Genomic DNA, 19,732 nt, shown 5'->3' on the forward strand with positions numbered 1-19,732 from the left:
GAGTCTGGAAGCACAAAACTTGGGACCTTAGAATAGTTCCCTGGGAAAATAGAACTCCAAAAAACAAAGGACACTGGGACTGACCCTTAGGAACATAGGTCATGGAACAGAACCCTGGAAACCTAGGACTCTGAGGTTGCAGATCCTTGGGATCATTTGACCTTGGGAACTAAGGACTGTGGGACTAGACTGGAAACACAGCACCTGGGGAATCTTGGAAACACAGGATCTTTGGAATAAAACTAAACAAAAACAAGTTACATGGCAAAAAGGAACACAATAAAACCAAAAGATACATTATCCAGATACAAGTGACAGAAGATATACTAAGCATGAATTTGACCAGGAGTTACCAAGTAAATACTATAAAAAGTAAATACAGTAAAAAGTGAAATTTCACATGATCACCAAAGTCCAATATTTGTTAAGATACTTCACAGAGCATTGCAAATGACATGACTGCACAACAGGAAAAGTCAGAGGGTCCCCCAAATGAGAAGGCTTCATAGACAGGTGACCATAAATATCTGTACAAAAGTTCATAACAATAAATCCTGTAGTTATTAAGTTACCTCAGACAAAATTCTTATTTTAGCCAACATCTGATCAGTATAGCCTAAAAATGACCTTCTTGCTGTGCTGGGCTGCTGAAAGAAGCCTCCAAACTGCTGTCACTGAAAACCATCAATACTACAAAAATGTGTGTTCTCTTGTATTTCCAATGTTTTTTGGTGATACTGGACTTTAAACGAAAAGAGAACATTTTCAATTATACCATGTACTTTTATGCAGGGCAGTTACATTTGTAGAAAGTGTTTTTACTCTTTAAACCCAATAATATTTCAAGCATGTGCCAATAAAAGTGAGGTGTTCCTTCAGTGTTTGTAACATCTGTCCTCTGTCTGCTAACCATCTGTTGTACAGCACATTAGACTAAATGTGGTCAAACTGTAGTAAAGAGTGTCTGGTGTCTGCTCCATTTCCAGATTCATGGATTTTGGAGTATGTGAATATTTAAATACTGAGAGAAAACACACAGACACACGTGTTTATGTTTGCAGGAATGCAGTCATTATTCTGAGACTGAGTAGTACTAATAAGTCAGTTTTATTTAGCCAGGTATGCACACAAACAGACACAGGAAAAAAGAGTCATTATACGATCATTGAGGATTTATTCCAGGAGAAAAGACAAACAAAACACAATCAGTCGCTCTGGCCTGTGTTGTTATGGTAACTCTGATATGTGCACATGATTGTCAAAGGCATCTGATATACAAGCCCCATCAACAGAAAGTCATCATCATCAAAATCATCATCATCACACCACATTAAAGTGCGGCAGGCAGTGGCCGCTCTGAGGGGTGAGGGCATCGTCAACATGACGACAGTGCACAGGATGAGAGTTTGCTGTGGTCACATGCAGAGAGTAAATACAGCCAGCTAAGTTAGCAGGCTCTGGACAAGGACACCTACAGGGAGATACCAGGACCCAAAGAGCAGCACGTGTAGAGTTTTAGTCCTACAGACAAATCTCAAAGGCAGAGATTCTCTCAACTGCAGGGTTAGCTGTTCAGGGTGGAGGCCGTGGACAGTTCTTAACATTAGCTAGACCAAAGCTAGCTATTACATTTACTACTGCTAACAAAATCTAGGAACCTTTTCAGTCTACGAGAGACATTGAAGTAGTTGGTAACAATTCAAAGACATACTTGTAGTTCCTCGCACATTTCAATTTAACATAACTATTGAACAATAATATGGACTTTTGCCAGGTAAAACCACCTCCACAAAGTGCTCTACATACAATACACGGCCAGTAACTATACATTTTTTAAAAACTCCATAATCTTTGCATTTATGACATAAGAACAGATAAGGTATCTAAGAATTTAGCTGTACAATATACATTACCTACTTAGTCAAGATAAATTTGCAGATAGCAATAGAACGCTAAAGCAAATGTAATAAATTTTAGTCAAAAAAATGGTAAAAGTTCTTTGTAGTTGCACTTTTGATTCAGTTTTTAGCAGAACTTTAATCTTCGTGACCTCAGCTAAAGATGAGAACTGAATGCCAAAATACAATTGTATGTAAGTGTAAATGCATTTGCCTGACAAGAAAAAAAAAGGCTGCTTTCCTGAATAAAGGTTTTTTTTTTTATTTTTTAAAAGGCTCTGGTTCAGAATTTGCCATTCATTTTCTCTCACTGATGTTTTGGAAAATCCTTACCCAACTAACACTTTGATGCTGAATAAATGTCAGCTGGCAGTCTTTTCTCACTGTCTTGTCATGGTTGAAAAATTCGAGGTAGGCTACATGTTTAACACTGCCAAAACATTGTCCTTAGCCTTTCTAGCGAGAGAAAGTGTGTTCTAGCAATCATTTTCTACTAGCTCTTTATAGATCAGAACAAAATAAAAAGATTTCCTGATAGAAAGAATGAGGAGAAAAAAATGCAGACACGATTGTGATTTGATCTCAAGACATTTAACCTGAGGGTTCTCCACTTGTGCTGCTAATTCACTTTAGGGATAAATTTTAGGATTTTTAGTATACTGACATCATGGACAGAGTGGGGATACTTACATAAGTTTGATGCATTAAATTCTTCATGTAACAAATTAAACAGAATTTAAATGTGAAAAAAAAAAAAAACTATTTGACCTCTATTCCAGGTGGAAACAAGCTGCACACCCATCTGTTTTTGTTTTTGCTGTTACACCATGACCAGTTTTGACCATGGAGACAATGTTGGGGTTTCAACCATGTTTGCTGGGTATGTAAAAGCCAACTACCACAAGGTGAATCATGACCATAAAAAAGATTTGGATTTGATCAATGAAGAAATTTTTTTTTTTTTGTCAAGCAAATACATTTCACTTCCTATTACTAAGAACCAGCTTTAAAAATAAACTGAGTCACACAATCAATGTATCTGATTTTGTGTATTTTCACAACTTGAGAAACTTCGTATGATAAAAACTTAAAAAAAAGCCCAGCCAATATAAATGTATTTTCTTCTAGTCATGTAGCAGTGTATAGTTGTTCTAATAAGCAGAATTAAAGCAATTTTCATAGTAATAAATCTTGGAATGCAGTATCTTCTAATAAATCCAGCAAATAATAATAGTAAGTAATTCAAGGGATAATTTCTGCCTGTTAGAACCAATACTCTGCTTGGCTCTTGTGGACCCGGTCATCTCAACCTGTGTACGTCTTCACATAATACAGATACGAACATCATACAAGGGCATATAAGATTATGCAAACACTCATGGTAAAGTTGAAATCTTGAAGCACTTTTTCAACATGCTTGTGTTTTTTTTATCCATGAAGGTGCAGTTCATCTTCATAAAAAAGAAAAAGAAAAAAGTCAAAGGATTGTGAGTTCAAAGTGGAGAGCGCGTACATCCACAACAGTGTGTTTCTGAGTCGGTCACAGCTTTGGATTTCTTCCTTTAGAATGGCAAAAAAACATAAGCCTGAGTTCAGTAAACAATGCTTTCTCTTTTTAGTTGGACTGACACTGAAGTGATGGTGGAACACTGATGGTGTTAAACTGCGCCGTGCAGTTTCTGCTGATGGCAGTCACGTGCTGCCGTACAGTTTCTCAAAGCTAGCAGTCGGGAAGTAAAGGGGAGTTTTTAGCAGGTTTTTTTTTTTTTTCTTTTTTACATTTTTTTTTTGTACATTAAACATTCCATAGAGAATACAATCAACTTCCCTCAATGCACACTCACTCACTCAGACATGCCTGAACAGCAAAACATTCGTAAATATTACCTTGAAAATGTTCATCGGTATTCACAATCTATTTACAGTAGCATCTTCAACATGGAAAGACTCATTCGGATTACATTTATGCTCTCTCTCTCTTGCTCTCTTTAGCAAACAAAAACAGCAGACATAAAACCACAGAGGAGCTTGAACCTGAACCCTCTGCCTGCCTCACAGCACTTTCGGAAACCCACAAGGTCCAAACTAAAGTGGACGACATCACATTTAATGAATTATATTCCTACTTCATTAACCTGGTACACCCTAATGTGGCTCATTTAAATTTAATAAGAATAGGTAAGTGACTGAAATTGTTTTAAATAGATTTAACTAAAGCTGCTGATGTTTTCCTTTGTTTTCCTGATCATGCTTTCCAGAAAAAAAGCATCGACAACACGCTTAAAAATGTCATTTTTAAAAAAATGCATAGCAATCAATGGGTAGACAGACATGGTTACAGTGAATAATAAGATTAAGGTGGTCATTGGAATAAAGCCCTTACATGGTTGAAAGTTCCCCTCAATATACATGGATTAATGTCAGTTGGATTAGTTTCCTCTCAGAAAGATTTCATAACAAACCTTCAGAAATCTCAACTATTTGTGCAGCAGTTCAAACGTTTGAACTTTTTTTTTCTGACTGCTTTGACACACACAGCTTTAAATGTTCTTATTCTACCACAATTTTAAACTTCAGCTCTCTTAAGACTTGCTTTGTTGCTACAACATCATGCATAAAGTAATAGAAGTGTTTTCAGCCAATATCTAGTCTCAGTGAGACCAAGAAGTATTTGCCCTGCATCAGTGGTGTCACCATACAGTCTGTGAGTTTTACAGTGCTTCAAAAACAGCACAGTCATACAACTGCAGCATGATTAGAGGTTTCCGTAAAGTTTTCTATCCCTTACAGGGGTATTTAAACTATTAATATCCCACTACCACAGACAGATGGATTTCTAAGTTGTCATCCTTCAAAAGATAGGTCTAGATATAAACTCCATTTTTCTTTTGTCAACAAATCTCAAGCAAAGCCAATAGCAGACAAAACAGCAGGAAGGACTCTAGGCTCGGAGCTTTAAAATGGCCAAGAACTTTGTAAAGCAGGTAAGAAACATCAAGCGCAAAGCTGCTTTTTGGCCTTTTCATGGGATTATGGCTCAGTCACACTGGAGTAAAAATAGGTAAAAATGCAACCAGGATAAATCTGTGGTTGCATTTTCAAGTTTTCTGTTGTTGGTTAGTTGTAGCAACAAATTAGTCACCCAGAGGTTAAATGTTGCAACACCCTCAACCTCTGAATGGCCATGGTTGATAGCAAGATGACTGGACAGGTTGCCTGGTGGGAGGCAACCTGTCTCCAAATACCAGCTGAGACTGGCTGCATTCACTCTTAAGACAGATTGACACCGGGCTGCAAATAATTGGTGTGTAATTTATAAATATGGACAGCGTGCCAACACATTGCAATCAATCTGAGTCAGTGCAATCCAGACTGTTCTGCTCCATAGTTCCCAGATGGTGGAACAAGCTGCCTACCTCCACCAGAGCAGCGGAGTCCCTTGTTTTTAAAAAACTCCTAAAAACTGAGCTTTTTAGAGAACACCTGCACTAACTAGGACAATTACTTCTGATGTGTATAGACATACATTTTTAATGTTGCATTGTTTTTTAATGTTTAACTCTTGTAATGTTTTTATTTTAATGTTTTGGCTTTTTGTATTACTGTATCATCATTGTAAGTCGCTTTGGATAAAGGCGTCGGCTAAATGCAATAAAGTAAAGTAAAAGTAAAGTGTGCACCAATGAGTGCAACTCACCTCCATCTTTTTTTCCAATAGGGGACTCGTCTCAACTGGTTGCCAACCGGTTGTATTCTGGTTATATTCCTATATAAAAGCAAGGTTGCTGAGCACCTGTGCCATTTTGCAATTAAATCGTCATCTTGCAGCAACTACATCACTACTTATGGAGTAAGTGATGTAGTTGAACCTCATAGATGAACCTCATAGATTTCTATGAGGTTCTGATTGGACTCTGAGTAGTTAATGTGAATTTCTGTGTATGAAGATGGCAACAGATTTAGCAGATTCAGCCAGTTTATCACAGTTAATTACTGTGTTATTGCAAATAGATTGCATGTAACTGCCAATTTGACTCATTCAATCACAAAGTGATAGCAGACTGCATCAAGATGGCAATAAAATGGCAAAAAGAGAGTCGCTCTGAGGAGGCTAGCTGACTGCAAGTGGTTGCAGACCTAGTCCCCATCTTTGAAACGACCATTTTAAAAGGAAGCGAAATTGCAAGTTCAATTTATATTGTCACAATACTCTTGGTAATGCTGTGGTCTCCAACCACTGTTTTTTGCTAGTGTGACTGTAACGTTAGCTGGCAATTAAAAAAAAAAAAAAAGTAGAGTATTATTTGTCATCCTTTCAGTGACAAAAGGTGGCAATCTACAACTTTAGGGAACAGGGCAAAATCTAAAAATCTAAACACGTTGCAATTGTTCTTAAAGAACTTATTAAAGAAAAATGCTGCTGTCAAAGACCAAAGATGTTGGATGCAGAGTGAGGAAGGAGACATTTAGATTCACAAGCACCTTGTAATGGTTCATTTTAGTCTACTTTAGCGCCAGGTAGATGGAGCCTAACACACAGAACAGAGCAGTAAGCCAAAAGGGAATTCCAGAAAGCCTGGGTGAGCGTTGACTCACTGTCATTTTTACCTTAATTTGACTTTTATCTGGATGTGGGCTCACCCCCACCTCACATTTTTTTTAGCAACACACTTTAAGACAATAAAAAATATAAATGGCAACAGATTACAAAGAGATAAAAACTCAAAAACTCTCTCTTTAGTTTATTTTGCAGCTGTAATTAAGCCCTTAGTTTTTAGTTTGTGTCGTGAACAACTTTACATCCGGCTAGTTTTGTTCTAATTTGTTAAGCACTGCAGAATGAACCAAATTGTCTTCATTATCAAGCAATAGTCTTTGGCTACATTTCAATAAAGGGATCAGTAAAATTGCATCTAATAAAGACATGACAATCTGATATGTGTGAGTGAGCACCCTGCATTGGACAGCTCTGCTTTCTGGGAAAAGCCATTACCACTAATGACACAACAACCATGTTCAAGTGAAGTCTGAGCTCCACTAAGTGAGGGGGGGAAGTCAGTTTTGTAGTTAAAAATATGACACTAAGTTATGGATCCATGTATTTGTTTTTAGAGCCCTGTTTCCAAAAAAGCTGGGAGATGTAGAATGGAAATAATAACAGAATACATTGATTTGCCATGTCCTAACCTCTGTATTGAATTGAAAAAAGTATAAAGAAAACATGAAATAATGAAACACAAAGAATTTGATCTGTAGCATATAATAACATTAAAAGATTCAGACACTTTGCAGAAATCTATGCAGAAGAAATTTGAACAAAGGAGCAACCAATGTTGATCTCCGGACACTAAAGCTTATTTTATGGCCACCACATTGGTTGTTGCACGCAGCACTGGTGACATCAGCAGAAAAAAGTCCAAACAGAAAGCAAAACAATGAATTCATTGTATTTTTTTCCAGGTGTTGCAGCAGCTCCCTCTCTATAATTTGGTAATCTCTGAAACGGTGGTAAAGACTGACCCGTGTACACTCATGTCTTCAAACTGTCTGCACTGGCTAGGATTAGGCCACCAGGCTAGTTGAACCTTACTGATGATGAGTTGCTGCCATTTCTTTTTAATGGAACTCACTGTATGGGCTAAGCAACACTTCCGAAAACCATCGTCAGTAAACACAGTTCATCATATCCAGAAATGCAAGTAAAAAAAAACTCCCATGCAAATATAATTCTTATATATAAATGAGATAAACAAAGATGAATTCTTCTGACCAATCAACATTTCAATTTGCACATTGTGACACTGTGGACACCACTGGGCCTGTTATCATCTCAGGTTTCAAAAGCCGAAATCAGTGACGGGAATTAGTGAACATCTGTGAAGGCACCATAAATTCTTAATGATACAGACAGGTTTTAGAGCAACACATGCTGCCAGATGTCTGTTTCAGAAATGCTTTGCTTGTTTCAGAAAGACAGTGCTCCCGCACATTCTGCATGCTTTCCAACAGCAAGGCTCTGGTGTGTCTAGACTGGCTTAGCTACTGTATAAAACTATCACCCACTGAAAACTGCGATGGAGGTGGCACCAAATGGTGGCGCAGCTGAAATCCTATGCCAGACAACAAACCTTTTGCTTGCAAAACTACAGCAGTCAGCCTCCCTGGTTTTTCAAATGGTTAAAATAAGCGGTGATGCCACACATTAGGAAACATGGCCCTCTCCCAACTTGTTTGGAAAGTGCTGTTGGCATCTGCTGACATCAAATACATAAATAAATGGTCTTTAAATACATTTCATGACTTTTTTGGAAACAGGCTTGCAGATGAAAACACCTTGAAAAGCTTCAAAATTAAGCATAAATGACCTGCTGTTTGCCTGCAGTGAGCCCACGTATGTATGTGGTCATTAGTAGCCCCAGTCTAAGTCATCAGTGCTCAAGTTATGGGCCACTACAATAAGGACACTCCTAATGTCCTGAAGCCTGGATCATTAACTGCGATGCCACCTGGATCGCCCGGACCGTGAGAAACCTAAAAATAAAGACAGGAAACTGGTGTTCACCAGAGCACAGTGCAGCTGCAGTTTTCCCTGAGCACTTCTGGACTGGGTACAGCTTAACAAAACAAGAGGGTGAGATCATGGCTTCATTAGAGGCATAAAGAACAACGGCAGGCTACAGCTTCTCCATCTTGGATTGTGACTCACCAGGCCTTGTTTCTTTTAGCCATCTAGAAACTACACTGAAGCTCCTTGGGAAGTCAAACGGCAATCCATCTTTAGTCGCTAACCTTCTCAACTGGATGTTTTTCCAGTTAAGTATTTATTGTTTTCAGTTCTAATTCTATCCTAAACTTACTCATAACACTTCATAATTACCAGTATGCATGTCCCTTAAAGGGCGATTGTTATAAAAGTCTTATAAAGTAAGAAAATAATAAACAAATCAGAATCTTTCAGACAATAAACAAGTTATACAATGCTCTGACATCCACTCTTTTTTTTTTTTAAATAAAGGTTTACAATCTCTACTCTCTGTCTGATAAACGTGTGTGAATGGCAGCTAATCAATGTCTGACCCTTTCTGTGCAAAATAGATAAAGCGCTTATTCATGTTTCCACATCTCAACAGTCATATGGTACTTTTAAAGCACTTCTTAAAGCATAAACAAACAAACAAACAACCAAGCCCATAAAGACACAGAAATGTCTTAAAGGTGCTATGTGTGGCATTTTTACATGGATAAACCACTGTCACATGATTTTGCCACATCGATAAAATTTTTGTAAACAATTAAATGCATTACTCAAAAGACCAGCAGCCTCTTTTCTGTATCCCACAGTTACCAGGTCAGCTTTTTTGTTTTTTAGACCAAACATCAGGTGATGGGGAATCGGGTCCTACTTTAGGTCCTAAGACAGCAACAGCTGTTAATAAAGAATAACTATATGTGACTCATCTTGGGGTATTGTTTTAGTTGTTTACGCTAATTATGCCAAAGTAGCAATATCAATTTGACAATGATATGTTTGTTACACACAGCACCTTTAAAATTAACAGCAGTAATAAAAAGTAACACAATCCATTTGCCAACAGTCAAACCTAATTTGGAAAAAAAGTAAATTGATGCAGGAAAGATCAGATTGAATAGGGAAGTTGAACTGTATGATACCAGCAACTCCACCGTGAACCACCAACTGCAGCTCAAATGCAGTCGACACCCATTTATCAGGCAATGATCACAGCCATGTGTATGACCATCCCCAGCGTGAGACAGCGGGTGGGCTGTTGCTGTGGCAGGAAGACTCCTGCATGTCATCCTGGTGGGCATGCAGTATGACAATGGTGGCTTGAACTGGTGAGGTGAAGGTAGGGTCCTCTGCTCTCCCGGGAGCAGGGCGGGGTACCGGCTGGGGGGCATATTGAAGAGGGAGTAAAGTGAAGAGAGGGAAGTAGAAAGAAGAGGGCGATCATCTTCCTCACTGGTCGTCCTCGATCTCGTCTCCCTGCTTCACAACGCTGTGGCCTCCCAGCTGGTTCCCCGCGGGACCTGGCGTCACTTGGTCTCTGTGAGAACCGGGGCGGGGACCGCTGAGGGGTGCGGCCGATTCAGTTCCGTCCCTGTGGCGGGAGAAGAGGCTGCAGATGCCAGACTGCAGGGTGTGACCGGTCCAGTGACACCTGAAAGAAAGGAATCAGCTGCTTATAATGCTGAAGTCCCCCTTGATTTAAAAAAGTAGACAAAAACAGGCCTCTCATTTCTTGCCAGTGATTTTTATAAGCCAGGGAATTTATAGGCTGGCTGTAGCATGTGGCTAGTGACCTGATATGCCAGAAGGTTTGCTACACAGAAGAGGTCATCCTGGCACTTTGCATGCAATTGAATGATCAGTGATCTATAAAAGCAGATGTTTGCTTATCTGTAGCTTTCACGTGTATGATAACACAATGCCATCGTCTCTCCAGGAGGGGACGTCCCAGCAAATTCACCCTAACGTCAGACTGCAGTGCTACATCTCAGGCTCTACAGGCCTCAGTTAGCACGTTAGATGTTAAAGTTCATGTCAGTACCATTAGAAAAAGACTGAACAAGTATGTCTTGTTTGGAAGGGCTGTCAGGAGAAAGCCTCTTCTCCTGAACAATAAAGTGACAGCACAGCTTAGGTCTGCAAAGCTGCTTTTGAACAAAACACAAGACTTCTGGAACGTCCTTTGGATAGATGAGACCAAAGTGGAGATGTTTGGTCATAATGCACGGCGACACGCTTGGTGAAAACCAAACACATCATCACAAACACTCTGAGCTGACCGTGAACTCCTCTGTATTCTAGAGTCAAATGCGGGGCCGTCTATCTAGCCGAAACTGGGTCATGCAGCAGGACAATGATCCCAAGCACAGCAGCATACCAACAACAAAATGGCTGAAAAAGAAAAGAATTAAAATGCTGCAATGGCCCAGTCAAAGTCCAGACCTGAAACTGAGTAAAATGCTGTGGCAGGATGTCAAGAGAGAAACAATAACCACAAGCCTCAGTGAACTGAAGCAACACTGTAAGAAGTGTGGGCCAAAAGAAAAATGTTTTTCTATTGGACTATACAGTGAAGCACGTTAAGGGAAAATAAAATAATTATACAGTTAATCAAATGTAACACTGTTTGGGCCCTTAGCTCATAAACTTTGGTGTAGATTTTATTGTTCAGAGATCCTGAAATTGTATTACAAGCCCGGCCTTCAGCTAACTCAATCTTCAGTGTATGTGAACAAGGTGAATAAGTATTAATTGCCCAAACACTAAAATCAAATTTGGATTTATGATGTTCTTACCTTTCCCATCTCTTTCTTTCTGTCCTTGTAAAAGCAGCAGTGTGTCTGTGCCACAGAAGTAAAGGGAGCTGCACCAATGCACTCCACTGCTCCAACAGTATTAAATATACATTAACAACATTAACCCATCCTTCGTCAGGGCTGCTGTCTCGAACAATCTTTCTGGCAAAAATCCTGTTGTTTATGTTTTTTAAACAGCATCTTTCACTTTTAACTTGAAGAGTTTTATAGAATTAGACCTGCTCAATATATCGGGTAAGTTAACTTTTGCTGGAATGTAGACTGTCCCAAATCCTGCAGGTGCTGCATGGCAGAGTCAGCATGCTCCCACACAGTACCCTACAATTTTACTCCATCACTGTTACTACAGTCTCTTATGTAGGACTCACATATGTTCTCTTAACTTTCTGATGCCACTGACTCATACTCACATTCCTTGCGGGGAGCTGCTATGTTGTTATCTATGGAAGAGATTTTACTGGCGACGGCGCTGGTGCTCTGGCTCTGCGCCGTCTGGCCGGTGTTTTGGCTCTGAGCTGGCTGGTTCTGGCCTGCCTGGCTCTGGCTTTGGGCTGGCTTCTGCGCCTGACTCGGCCTAGTCAGTGGGTTGGAAGCGTCAATGCTGCTCCCCATACTGCTGCCAAGCTGCAGCCGCCTCATGTGCCGGACCACGGCAGTGGCGTTGAACGCTTGCTGTAAAGAGCACGGAAATGAAAGGAAAAATATGATCATGAAACTCTGGGACAATCAACAGTAGTTCATCACAACACAGGGCCATATACCCTTCTGTACACTAATAGGGACCATTATTTACAACATTGGCATCAAATTGTATTTAAATAGACTTCACAATAATGACTGAGCCCATAAACTCTAGCTCAGGATTCCCATATACTTCAGTACTGTACGTCTAAAAATCTTTTAATGGCCACCGGAGTCGCTCCTTCTGGGCATTAGAAAGGCTTTACCCTTCAGACTCAGAAGTTATGTTTCACGAGTACTGGGGTTTATTAGAATATTGTTATATTATGTTAAAATATATTATATATGCTGTTGAGAGGCAGATCTTACCCATAAGGCAAGCTAGGTTTTTACTGTTGAGTGAGTCACCTTCTAAAAACAGTTGGCTGAGGAGCTGTAATAGGGTAATATAGCCTGTTGCAGTAGAGCCCAAACCACAGAGCATAAACTGCTGTAAACAAAATTTACCCTCCATTTGCTCTTGGCAAAGTTCTTTCTGATCTGCCGGCTGACTGACTCATGGATGTTCTTGCAGAGAGCTGTATCCCCAGCGATCCTGACATATATGTATAGAAATACACACACACACAAAAGCACAATTCCTCAGTTAATACTTCTGACTGTGCATCAATATCTATATTGATTTGATGGACTTTTGTGATGTTGGTTTGTGTGTGTGTGTGTGTGTGTGTTCTCACCAGGGGTGTCTGAGTGCCTGTTCACAGGTGAAGCGCCTGGTTGGATCTTTTTCCATCAGTCTGCTGATGAAATCCTTGGCTGGGAGAAAAAACCAATTGTATAAAATGTCGGGACATACAAACACTGTACTTACACAAGTATTTTTACATAATCCTTTGACTAATCCACTCAGAAAACATTTTGTGATTCAAATTACACTGAAAATCTTTGAGATCTCAGTCAGGTGAAGATCATTTCTGTGTTAGATGTTGTACCAAATGCTTTGGTTTCTGCTGAAAACAGGGACTGAGTGGATCAACTCATGTTTACTGTGTTGGCTCAGTTTTGAACCAACCTAATCCTAAATTGCTAGCAATGCCCACAAGATCGTGGCTGATGCCAAGCAGAGAACACAGCTTGACTATGAAGCCATTCTACAGTTAAATAAGATAATTAGTACGGATGTACAGTGAGTGTAAGGACACAGTGACTACAGTCTATCTTGATAACAAATGAAGAGAAGCACTTTCTATATATAAAATATAAAGTATCAAAATTATTCTGATTCAGTCTTCTCTGAAAACCAAGGAAGGAAAAAGACTTCCTGAGCAAAGCTACGGGCCTTCCTCGAAACAGTCGGCAAACAGCAACATAATTATTAGAAAAGTCTTAGAAAAGTTTCACTTGCTGGTTTTTTTTTTTTCTTCCCAGTGCTAAAACAGGTGTTACCATCTGCTGGGTTCCAATGGTTCTGTCCTATAGGGTGAAAACCTCCTTGTATATGCCCAGTCGATTGCTTCTGTCCCTAAAATACATGAATGATGGGCTCCATTTGCCTTTAGTGTTTTGGCTTTATATTCACTGCCAATATTTTGATTTCCATTCAAGGTTGCCAGACCTCTCAGAAAGTCACTGCCTCCATCAACACTTCAGAAAACACGAGGCTTTAACCGACAGCCCATAAATGCAATTTTATCACCGCTGACACAATAGGCTCGAGTCTGAACTGGATTTCCACCCAACACAACACTGGTTTTACTGCCAAGCAACTGTGTTGGTAATGGATGAAACCACGCATAGCATACACTTACTCCTGCATATTTTCATTCCATGCAGATTAGATCAGTGACCATGATGGAGAGGAGGTATGTGGGCCATATGTGCCACATGGTGGACAGAGGAGGTGGAAGGACAGATGGTTGAGGAAGGAGGAGGTGGAGGAGGAGGAAGGGAAAGCCTTACCCGAGTCTGATATATCATCCCAGTACGGCGCATCAAACTCGTAGTCAGCTTTCAGGATCTGCTCGAACAGCTTGGAGTCATTTTCATCGTAGAACGGAGGATAACCACACAACCTGCAGACAAGACATTCAATCCTTTGGGCTGTCCTGAAACAGTCATTAACCGATTCATTCATTTTCATTTTAATGATTACTACATAATTCATAACACGCTTAGTTTGTTAACTGATGAGTGAAATGAAGTGGTAGCTGCAGCCTTTAGTCCCTTTACTCATTCTGCTGATACGACTGACTTGTTCTGGAAACACAGTGTTAAATACCCATAGCAATACCAATTTCAATACTCTGTGTATAACTGAGATAGACCAGCGCCGTGCCCTTTCAGGAACAGGTTAATAGTTAAAGCTACAATTCACACATGTCCTCTAAATGCATCACATGTAGACACCAATGTAGCATCACAGCAGATTCATGTTTCTGGACATGAATTTGACAGGTTTTCTTTTTTTCCATTCCTGAATATGAAAATTAATATATTCCAGTTTTAAAAGGCATTTAGAGGCTGGAAGGTTTTTGCTGCTCATGGCAGAGGCCACAGTCTGACTTATTCAGTACTGTGCAAGTCTTATACTGGGCTTATATTTAGCTTCCAAGGAGTCAGACTTTCTTGTCATTTTGTAAAAAGAGTCTTGAGTTCTTCAGACTTTCTGAAGGTCTTTTTTCTTTTGGACTCTGACTTCCTTTTTACTTGTCTTCAGTCTGTCTACACAGCCAACTTGGCAAAGGTATGGCAATTTTAAACTTTATCTTTATGCATTTTGTTACTCACAACCTGTTGCAAAAATGCATCATTTGTTTCCAGTTCTTTAGTTGAATGTATGAAAAATGCCAAACATAAGCATAAAAAGTATTTTTGCACCAACAAGGTGATTCCCAAACAGCTGTTTAGCTGAAAACTTGGCAAACCAGACAAGTGAAGGACCAAAAAAAAAAAAAACTAGCTACAGCAGCTGAACAGCGTCTGAAAGTCATGTCCTTTAGAAATAGAGCCAATCCAGCAAAGACCTGAGACATGCATCTGCCCCCTCAGTTGATCCATCTACTGTTCAATGATGCTTTTTCATGGCTGTAAAGAAGCCATTCTTAAAGAAGGGAAACAGGGAGAAAAGGCGTATGCCAAATTACAGAACTGCACTGAAAATCAGTGGCAACAGGTCTGATACAGTGATGAATCCAAATTTTAAATATTTGGTTCAAATCATTGTTAATATGTACGGAGGAGGTCAGGAGAGCGGTACAACAGTGAGTGTCTACAGCCATTTCTGAAACATGGTGGAGGCTCTCTGATGGTTTGGGGCTGCATTTCAGCCAATGGTTTTGGAGATCTTGTCAAAACTGATGGAATTATGAATGCAGAAAAGTACAGAAACATCTAGAAACAGTCTGATTGGCAATGGCTTCATTTTTCAGCATGAAGACACTACTACTGCAGTAAAACCACACCTGGTTAGAAAACCACACAATGGCTTACCAGAACCCAGATCTCAAATTAACTGAAGCGGTGTGGGACGATCATCTTGATGGACAACAGAACAAATATTGACTTTCGAGCTTTTTAGAAATGTACAAACTCAGTTTTGGCCTTCGATACAGTGATTCCAATAAATCACTGCACCTATTTCTCATTTTCCCAGCAAAATACAAAGAAATGAATGGTGACTCAAGACTTTTGCACAATACTGTACCTGTCACAGATTTTTCACGAATCACTTTTTTAAAAATTTCTTTAAAAAACATATTACTTGTGTAGGCTTAGGTACTAAAAACAACTCTGTTATGTTTAGAGAAACATGGTTTGGGTTACTTTTAAAGCTCTGTTTTTCTGGTTTCCATGGATCTCTGCTTTATGCAGACCAATTATGTGCAGCAGACACCAAATATACATCCTTTTCAAACATACTAGTTACAAATTCTTGCTGACTGTCATGACTCACTGAATGCACGCACATGATCAAATGTAACTGTGAAGGCAGACTGTGGGCTGCAGCAGTCGCTTGAGGGGAAACACTGAAACAAAGTGCAACTTTTAGCCAACATATCAGCACTGCACTTAGTCTGCTACCCTGCAGTACCCCGGCCAAACTAACAGTTGTTCAGGCATGCGATGAACAACACGCACAAGCATAGAGCATAGATGCCTTGAATTATTGTGCACCCGTGTGGTTGTGAATAGTTGGCTGTATCACCTTAATCATGTTAACATGAGATTACTGGTTCTCAGCGCCGGTGAGCACAAATAAACTTAAGTCCCAGTTTGATTCTCTGTAACGAGACAAGTGGAGCAACGGCAGAGCCGCTGCACACCCAAAAACATCATCTGCACCTCGTTACTGAGGTTCTGGATGCACCAGGAGATTTTCATAAAAACTCATTAAAATGCCGTTCCTCATCGATACACACCGAACAAAAAGAATAAAAGGGAAGCGCGCCGGGCAGACAGGAAGGAGGGCTCTGTCTGCTGTGAGGAGAAAAAGGATCTCCACTTTGTTTTCTTGCTTTCTCATTTGCTTAAAGACTCATTTGTCACGTCACTAAGCTGACCCTCCACTCCATCGAACACACACGTGTGCGTGCACACAAACACACATACAAATACATGCACGCTCAGGATCCTGGCTGATTATCATGGCTGATTACCTAATGTGATCTTTCCACCTGAGCAGTGGTTGAAACCTAACAAGGTCTGAATCCCAACGCTAATTGTGCTAATTGCCAGCAGGAAGCTGCTCTTTCTGTTTCCCCGCATGCACGCAGACACACACACAGCCATTTCCACTGTGCTGTCAATTCCAGCAAAAGCTTTTACTGACTTTTACTCAAAAAGAACATAAAAAAATGGGAGAAAGAGACAGAAAGTCAGAGCGAGAGAGCCACTTTAGATAGTTTGTGCTTTCCTCTCGGCCACCTCGAGCACTATGACTTCTCTGATCCTTCATCTAACATTTCAGGTAAGGACAGTCTGTCAGATGTTGGACATATACATAAATGAAGACACAGAAGCAACACACAACAAGATTGCAGCCTAAGCACGCAGACATTGTTTCCATTCTTCACCCGTGAATGTGAGGGCTAAGATGTGGGGGCGACGCAGCAGAAAAAAACCCTAAAAAAGCAGAGAAAATGAGCCCCATGTCCATACAAGGCCATTCAGTAGAACTCCATCTGGCTAAGATGACGGCACACAAGCAACATCACTGTCATCATCTCACAACACACACGTGCAAAGAAATGTGAGCAGCGTTTTGACAACAGACACGCATATACACCTACAGTAAGTGTTCGAGTCTCAGCTCCACTGCCATCCACCAGTTATAGAGCAGCTGATGGCAGATGACAAGTCACTGCTAACTAGCCTAACAAAAAGACTGTGAAAATGCTAACAAGTGTTGTGTGTTTGTAGCTGGAAAGACATCACAACTCAGATAGTGGTTTTGTGCATGTGCAAGGGCTAAGGTGAAGTGAGTCACTGTGTGTCATCCTCTGTGTGTGTCTGGGTTTTGTTGCTCATTACTATGTGAATGAGAAGGGTGACAAAGCATTGTTATCACTTGGTCCATTTAATCAATCATTGAGTGTAAATGTGAGGGGAATGGAATGCAGTTTTACAGATTTTCCATTTGAGGTTGTTTCAATTTTGTGATTCATGCGTAGCTGAGCCAGGTCTCCCCAGCCTAGTTGATGGTTAGAAAACTCGCATGAAAGCGTCTGTGTTGTTCTGCAGTTATAAAAGATTAGGCAAACCAACCCCCAACTTCATAAGACTTAACTGCAAAGATTACATGCAAGGGAACGTGTAAAATGACTTTAATACTAGATTAGTAGATTTCATACAAATGTGCCACAGCAGAAAAATCAAACATGGAAATAACACACTAATTAAACACTGCTACAATAACCTGCAAGTGCTTCATACCTGGGCGTATAAAAAGCCTCTGTACGACCTGCAGACAGAGCCTGCATTCTTTCTAAATCTCACTATGGGATGACTTCTGTGGTCTGACTGTATAGAAGTCTATGAGAAAATGACCATCCTTCTTACTGGCTGTATGGTGCTTTAGTTAAAGACTTTTCTAATAGGATCATAGTTTCAGCTGCAAGTTTTCTTTAATACAGCATACATGAGGTGATACCTGGACCCTACACAGGTTGCACAGGTAGTTCAACTCCTCCAGGATGGCACATCAATACGTGCCATTACTGTGTCTCCCAGCACCGTCTCGAGAGCATGGAGGAGATTCCAGGAGACAGGCAGTTACTCTAGGAGAGCTGGACAGGGCCGTAGAAAGTCCTTAACCCATCAGCAGGACTTTGTATCTTCTCCTTTGTGCAAGGAGGAACAAGATGAGCACTGCCAGAGCTACAAAATGACACTGTGGAGCCCAATTGGCATTTGCCATAGATTACCAGAACTGGCAGTTCCACCACTGGTGCCCTGTGCTTTTCACAGATTAGAGCAGGTTCACCCTTTTTTTTAAAGCCTGTCTTGTCCAGCAGGTTTTGCAGTCAGAATTATGATCTGTGAGCAGCAAACAGTGAGGAGCAGGTTCAACCTGAGCACATGTGACAGACATGAACGGGTCTGGAGAAGCCGTGGAGAACATTATGATGCCTGTAACATTGTTTAGCATGACTGGTCTGGTGGTGGGTCAGTGATGGTCTAGGGAGGTACATCCATGGAGGGAGGCAGGCTAGGCAACAACACCCTGACTATCATTAGGTATCAGGATGAAATCCTTGGACCCACTGTCAGATCCCACACTGGTGCAGTGGGTCCTGGGTTCCTCCTGGTGCACGACAATGCCCGGCCTCATGTGGTGAGAGTATGCAGGCAGTTCCTCGAGGATGAAGGAATTGATACCATTGACTGGCCCCACAGTTCCCTGACCTGAATCCAACAGAACACCTCTGGGACATTATGTTTCAGTCCATCTGACGCTGCCAGGCTGCACCTCAGACTGTCCAGGAGCTCAGTGATGCCCTGGTTCAGATCTGGGACGAGTTCACTTAACCCTACAGCGTCACATGTCTAAAATGGTGGACAAGTTATTGTGACATGGTTAGCAGTCATGTGACTACAAAACCTACAAGGTTTGGCCTTTAGGTCAATCAAATGAGTTGAGTCTCAAACCCACAAACGTGTTAACTCAGCCACATTTCTGACAATAAATATGACATCGCAATCACATTAAGTGATAAATATGGTATCAAATCAGATTTCCCACCTTGAACATGTTCCATCAGTAACTTGCTCGATGGAAACCGTTTGCTTTACAGTGTAATATAAAGAAGGTGAGCTGGTACTTACAAGATGTAGGCGATCACTCCAATGGACCAGCAATCGACTGCTTTACTGTACGGCTTCTGGGCGAGAACCTCTGGAGCTGAGAGAGACAATCAGAGACAGCAGGTTAGAGAGAAAATTGGCTTACAAACAACCTCAGTTTGGTAGTAAACCTAACTACACTGTTTTTACTTTTTCAGTTTGAGGTCCAATAAAAACCGCTGTGTGATCTTTATGTGAAAAAGGAGCTGTTTAATGAGACCGAGTACAGAGAAAATATGCAGACACTTGGTGTCTATTCAAATTCAAATCACATGTCAGTTTGGTGTATGGTGGGAAATATACTGCAGGAGGTACAGATTCTCATGGGTGCAGAAATGCACAAAAATGGTAAAACTGGCTATTTCCCAGCAAGCGTTGGTGTTTCTCTGCTGTTGGTGTTGGTAAAGGAGACTGTCCAGGTCCGACCTTTCTCTGCTGCTCGTTACTGAAGGCCCTGGACAGAGCAA

General features: G+C 40.6%; 1 protein-coding gene across 1 annotated transcript in view; it reads right to left on the reverse strand.

Moving 5' to 3' along the window:
- Positions 1-1,157: 1,157 nt before the first annotated feature.
- camk1da (calcium/calmodulin-dependent protein kinase 1Da) overlaps positions 1,158-19,732 on the reverse strand; it is an 82,115-nt gene continuing 63,540 nt past the window's right edge. Inside the window, exons 6-11 of the mRNA XM_030719916.1 lie at positions 19,248-19,323; positions 13,884-13,996; positions 12,662-12,740; positions 12,432-12,519; positions 11,654-11,915; positions 1,158-10,078 (exon numbers count right to left, since the gene is read on the reverse strand). Of these exons, the coding sequence (XP_030575776.1) occupies positions 9,954-10,078; positions 11,654-11,915; positions 12,432-12,519; positions 12,662-12,740; positions 13,884-13,996; positions 19,248-19,323 (743 nt within the window). The 3' untranslated portion in view covers positions 1,158-9,953. The remainder of the gene's footprint in view (positions 10,079-11,653; positions 11,916-12,431; positions 12,520-12,661; positions 12,741-13,883; positions 13,997-19,247; positions 19,324-19,732) is intronic.

This window comes from Archocentrus centrarchus, chromosome 23 (assembly GCF_007364275.1).
Source record: "Archocentrus centrarchus isolate MPI-CPG fArcCen1 chromosome 23, fArcCen1, whole genome shotgun sequence".
NCBI classification, from domain to species: Eukaryota; Metazoa; Chordata; class Actinopteri; order Cichliformes; family Cichlidae; genus Archocentrus; species Archocentrus centrarchus.